General features: G+C 42.0%; 1 protein-coding gene across 1 annotated transcript; it reads right to left on the bottom strand.

Moving 5' to 3' along the window:
* Nucleotides 1-4,965: 4,965 nt before the first annotated feature.
* LOC129242200 (uncharacterized) lies at nt 4,966-5,889 on the bottom strand. The gene is made up of 2 exons (XM_054878757.1): nt 5,680-5,889; nt 4,966-5,370 (listed from the first exon to the last, which is right to left on the bottom strand). The coding sequence occupies exons 1-2, from the start codon at nt 5,887-5,889 to the stop codon at nt 4,966-4,968; spliced, it is 615 nt and encodes a 204-aa protein (XP_054734732.1).
* Between the last annotated feature and the right edge of the window lie 415 nt (nt 5,890-6,304).

Below are 6,304 nucleotides of genomic sequence, written 5' to 3'. Positions count from 1 at the left end.
ATAGGGCAGGGCATTCACAGAGGAAATGGGAAATAATTTCCTTTGCTCTTATTGTGTACAACTGCGTGTTATGAGGGATGCCCATTTTGGCTGATTGTTCCCAGGCTGGCCAAAAGCCAGTTTCATATTTTTCAATGTTGACGTTCTTTTGAGGTTGTAGGTGGGCCATAACGTTCTGCATTCTTGATTGCTCTCAGTGGTGTGAATACCGATTCTGCAAGAATGTTTTTCATGATTGATCCCCTCTCTTGCCAGTTCATCTGCTTTTTCGTTACCTTCAATGCTCCGATGCCCTGTATTAAGCTAATGTTATGATTTTCACTCAAACTCGTAACGCTACTCCTACATTGTTCCACCAGTTTATTATATTCTTCTTCACGATACGATAAAGAAATGAGGCAGTTTCTATGAGGTTTGGACCTCTACTTGAGGGTCAACAAAAAAGTAAGTACAATAACAGAATACCGTCCATTACTTCGTAAAAAAGAATGTTCATGGGCGAAAACCGCAACGGAGAAATCAGAGCTTTTTTCTGTTGGTTGGTTGGTTAAAGTGGTGATTCTTCCAGAATCCAACTAGCGCTTCCGCGCCATTTTGTTGCCACATCCTCGTTACCAATTTGTTTAACGGTTATTTACAGCATAACTATATCCAGTCTGTGCGGTTAAGGAACCTTATTAGGTTGTTAACGTCTAAGCCAGATAGTTCTTCGAGATTCTCGAACAGCGGTTGGCCCAGGGTTAACATTCTGTCCTTCCAGAGGGCAGGGCATTCACAGAGGAAATGGAAGATTGTCTCCTTTTTCTCCAGTTGTTTGTGACAGTATATATTGTGAGGGATACCCATTTTGGCTGCTTGTTTTCCGATAGACCAAAAGCCAGTTATGACTGCCGTTAGTCTCCAGGCGTCCCGTCGTTTCATGTTTATTAATGCCGACGATTGCTTGAGGTTGTAGGTGGGCCATAACGTTCTGCTAATTTTGCATTTCGTCTGGCCTTTCCACCTACAGTCCGCGATTCGGAGGTATTTTTGCGAAATTGTACTCTTGACTGCACCTAATGGTGTGAGTACCGATTCTGCAAGAGCGTTATTCATGGCAGATCCCCCTCTTGCCAGTTGATCTGCTTTTTCGTTACCTTCAATGTTCCGATGCCCCGGGATCCAGATTAAGGTAACTTTATGGTTTTCACTCAAGATGGTGAGGCTATTCCTACTTTGTTCCACCACTTTAGAGGATGTTGTAGCCGAACCCAGTGCCTGGATTGCAGCTTGGCTATCCGAGAGAATAGCGATATTACCCTTAAAAGAGAAATCTGCGATTAGTAGCCTACAGGCTTCCCCAATTGCCAGTACTTCCGCCTGGAAGACACTGCTGGTATTAGGGAGACGCACAAATTTCTCAATTTTAAGTCTGCGAGAATATATACCAGCTCCAACACCGCAGCCCATTTTACTTCCATCCGTATAGACTGTAGTGTCGAAGTTGTTTAGAGAGAATCCCTTATTCCATTCTTCCTTAGTTGGAAAGAGAGTGGGACGATGTAGTCAGTCCTCACCGAGATTAACTGAGTTTGTCGTAATAATAGACTAGCGTGACCATAAGTTTCTTCTTTCCAGCGACCCGCTTCATTTAACCTAAATGCACTCATATGTAGGTCTATTGGAATAACGTGTGCCAGTGCATTGAGAGCCTCTCTGGGACATGATCTGATTGCACCGACCGTTATTGCACAGGCTGATCTTTGTATTCTGCCGAGTAATTTGGTATTGTACTCTCTCCCTAGAGCCTTCCATCAAACTACCGAACCATACGATAAAATAGGTCGTATAACCGTCTTATACAGTCATAATGTATGCTTAGGTTGAAGACCCCATCTTCTTCCAAGCATACGTTTACAGGCATATAAAGCAATTTCTGCCTTCCTTACCCGTTCTTCAACATTTAATTTCCAGCTTAGTTTGGAGTCCAGAAATACCCCTAAGTACTTTGCGCTGGTTGATAGTGAGAGAGTTTGTCCGTTAATATTTGGTAGGGTAAAAGTTGGTACCTTATATCTGGTGGTGAAAAGCATAAGTTCTGTTTTACGTGGGTTTAAACCTAGGCCACAGCCTGTGGCCCAAGAGTTAAGCTCGCCTAACGCCCTTTGGATGATCCCACTGATCGTATTAGGACACAGTCCTGACGCCATTAACACCACATCATCAGCGTACGCCACCGCTTTTACCCCACCTCTATTAAGTTTTCTTAAGGCTTTGCTAATAACGCATAACCAGAGAAGTGGAGACAATACTCCCCCCTGTGGGGTGTCTCTGTGGACCTTCTTAGTTATACTGATATTACCCATATTAGCTTTGATGATACTGGTTTCTAGTATAGAGATGACCCAATTACTGATGCAATTGTCCACCTCTAAGTCTTTTTTCTGTACACCTAAAATATATTTTTACACCAAACGATGCTGATCCTTGCTTTGACATCACTGTCGCTGCCTTTTTAAACGATCCCTACCAAATGGAGCTGCCGATGAAGAAGTTCACCAAAAGTGAAATAGTTAGCACTACTAAAAAGCTAAATGATCACAAGACACCAGGGTGTGATCGCATCATGGCCAAAATTCTCAAAAAGCTACCTCCTGTACCTTATAATTTCATTATTCATTTGTTCAATGCTTGCTTAACCAGAAAACATCTTCTCAGCTCAATGGAAAGTGGCAGAAATTAAATTGGTGCTCAAGACGGGAAAACCAGGCCCTATCAGCCTTTTACCAATACTGTCAAAAGTTTTTGAAGAGGTCTTTTTTAAACGTTTAATGGTTTTTATTGAACGCAAGCAAATATTTCCGAAACATCAGTTTTGTTTCATGAAAGAGCATTTGACAATTGAGCAGGCCCATAGACTTGTCGGAAAAATATAAGCAGCGCTGGACCAAAAACAAATCTGCTAAGCGGTTTTCCTTCACAAGCTTTCGACCGGGTGCTGCACCAAGGCTTACTCTTTAAAATAAAAAAGAAATGACCACTAAATGCCTATTTCCTCCCTAAATACTCGTAATATCTAAACCAACGAAATTACCAAAATGAAATCTACAGCTTCCAACAAATTAAAGCTGGTACTTTTGCCGATGACACTGCAGTTATGACGACAGCAGCGGATCCCGCAGACACCTCTTCTATGCTCCAAATAAGCAGAAATAAAATCTCTAAATGGCTCCACCTGCCCCCAAATAAACTTTAACCGTATCTTACGGTTCGCAATATGAAACCACCAAATATTTAGGCATTCATTTGGACAAAAGGCTTAAGTGGAAAATGCACATCTTTGCCAAAAGGAAAGCTCTAGGATTGATAACTCAAAATATGTACTGGCTATTAAACCGTAAATCCACCCTCTCAATTGACAACAAGCTTATCCTTTACAAAACTGTGATAAAACCAGTCTGGACCTATGGAATCCAACTTTAAGGCACATCATCAAATTCAAACTTGACGATCCCGCGGCGTTTCCAATCCAATGCCTTACGCACCCTAGTCAAAGCTCCGTGGTATATGACAAATGCCTTCCTTCAATAAAAGAGGAAATACAAAATGTTACCCGAAAATACCGAAATCGACTTCGATCGCACCCAAATGAACTAGCCATCAAGTGTCTTTGTAAGGTTGAAAAGGAAAAAATCGATCCAGCTCGTCCAAGAGGTACCTATGAAATATTGAATTAATTTACTAAAAAGGAACAGGAAATATACCTTTAACAATACAATCAAAGTCACTTTTAAATGTAATCAAATATTTATAAAATGTCTTCTGAATTATAATTATAGACAGAATATGATGAAATCACTTTAAAGGCAATGTTTACTATTTCCAATGAAAGAGTTTATTGAAAAATACTATATTCATGCGCATTTACCCGAATCAAATAAAATTCCACCCGGCATAAATAGAAAAAAGCAGGCGAGCTACTTCATCATCAATGCCTTTTGTCCCGATTGGAACATAAGGCCTCTATAAAACGCTTCCATTGCATACGGTCCTTCACAATGACTTTAATTTCCTTGATTGACTTTCCGGTAGCACTTATCCCCCTTTCGCCTATGCATCTAGGCTGACATTGCCGTCTGTTACCTTGCAGGTTCCATTCAGGTGCCTGTCTGCAGACTTCAGGTGGGTCCTTTCGTAAGGTATGCCCGCCCGATCTGTTTCCACTTTCCAAGTTTTATACGAGAAGTTATAGTCTCCACTGTATTCGAAATATAAAAAAAAACTAAAATGTTTGTTCAGAAGAATCAAATATTTATATTATATTAAATAAAGTAAATTAAGTTTAAATAAGAAAGTTTAAAGAAATAAAGTTTAGTTAACAGTTATCAGTTATGAAATCAACCAAACTAATACCCCAGGTGTTTTTGTTTTTTTGTAAACAATCAGGTAAAAACCTGTGTATTTTAATCTCATGCTAGATGGGTAGTTGCTTGCCTTGTTGGCAAAGATCTACGTTGGAGATTGTTCTGGGCCACCAAATTGCGAAAATCCGCCGTAGGCACGTGTTGATGAAAACTTGTAGTTTGTGGGCGAGCAAGTCCGTCATCAACCATGTTTCGCAGCCGTACCGTAGAACCGATTTGACGTTGGAGTTTTTTGGTTTTTTTTTATTGGGTAGGAGGTTAAAATCAAAATGCCAGAAACATCATCAAAGGTGCCGTCGCACCAGTGGTATGTGGGGCATGCTCCCACTAACACTATAACATTCCTCCTCCTCGGCTGATTTCCACCCTGGGACCGCTGTAAAGGTTTCATCAAGGTGGAGCCGCGTTTATGTCTATTGACAAAACCAGGTACCTGCGTCCAGGTCCTTCTCTTGTGGACGTATGGAGATCTTACGTCAGGGATGATGTCCACTCCCCCCACTGTTTTCATACGTCGTTCTGGAGCAAATGGAACATCAGAAAATTTGCGATAGCGCAGTATTTACGAACTATCGTCTTGTCTTCTGTCTGATATTATTGTGAGCGATTGACTAAAGTGTCTGTGTTTGTCGTCATTCTGTCCATTTCGTAATTGCAACTGTAGCTGCTGTTGCTGGGTCTTGCGCTCCCATTCGATGAATTGGAGTCGTAGCATAATTTTTCCAGCAAACCCTCGAAGCGCTACCCATTTAGCACTGGATGAGCACATGTCCTGTACGATGTCATTAGGACTAGCTGAGTGTCCCAAAACACTTTCAAGTATTGCACGTTCGCGTGCAAAGCGATCACAATGAAAAGCCACATGTTCCGCGCTTTCGATTGCATTAGGACAGCTTGGGCAGAATGGGCTTTCTGCCAGCTGAAAGCGGTGGAGATATTCCATAAAGCAGCCATGACCGGTGAGTATCTGCGTAAGGTAATAATCAGTTTCACCATGCTTTCTTTTTACCCACTGCTCGAGATGTGATATTAATTTGTACGTCCAGCGCCCTTTAAGTGACTCTTCTCATCTTCTTTGCCACTCATACATAGATCGCTCTCGTTCGATGGCTTTTTCTGTTGCCGTTGGCTTAGCGCCTTGTTCGCTATAGAGGCGGTGAAGCTCTCTTGCGTGAATATCCACTGACAATTTTCCGGCGACAACACATATTGCATCGTCTGATACCGTTCTATATGCACATGAAATCCGTAATGCACTCCGCCTGTGTGTGCGCACCACTTCACGCATGTGAGTGTTCTTTGCTTCTGCCCATACCGGTGCCGCGTAGAGTATGATTGAGTCCACGACTGTTGATAACAATTTCCTTCTTTCCCCTTGTGGACCACCTATATTCGGTAGTATTTTTGTGAGAGCGCCCATTACCGCCGCTGCTTTGTTATTAACTGCTGCTAGATGTTGCTTAAAGCTCAATCTCGTGTCGACCATTACTCCTAGGTATTTTATTGCCTCCATTGAGAGTATCTCGTGTCCACCAACTGAGAGTTTCATGGTCGCCTTTTTTTCCGAGCACTTATCAGCACTGCCTCCGTTTTTTGAGCTGCCAGCTCTAGACCTGCATTGCTGAGCCAACGCTGTACTCTCGTTGCCGCATCATTGCATTTTGCTTCTAGGTGATCCAGTCGCTTGTCAACTACAACTAGCGCAATGTCGTCCGCATAATCTATGATTGTTGTTTTTGCTGGAAGTTTTAATTTCAGAACCCCGTCATACATGATATTCCAAAGAATTGGCCTCAAAACCGATCCTTGTGGAACTCCCCCTGTGACTTCATATGTTTTTGGGCCATCATCAGTGTCCTACCGTAAAATTCGTTTGCTGAAATAGCTTCGAATAATGCTCA

This window comes from Anastrepha obliqua, chromosome 3, assembly GCF_027943255.1.
Source record: "Anastrepha obliqua isolate idAnaObli1 chromosome 3, idAnaObli1_1.0, whole genome shotgun sequence".
NCBI lineage: Eukaryota > Metazoa > Arthropoda > Insecta > Diptera > Tephritidae > Anastrepha > Anastrepha obliqua.
The sequence above is the reverse complement of the archived record's forward strand: the minus strand, read 5'-3'. Positions and strand labels throughout refer to the sequence as shown.

Excerpts from the sequence above, each read along its gene's own strand:
- LOC129242200 (XM_054878757.1), bottom strand. The coding sequence starts at position 5,889 with ATGGTCGACACGAGATTGAGCTTTAAGCAACATCTAGCAGCAGTTAAT. Across the intron at positions 5,371-5,679 it reads ACACTCACATGCGTGAAGTG|ATACTCACCGGTCATGGCTG; the intron begins GTGCGCACACAC and ends TACCTTACGCAG.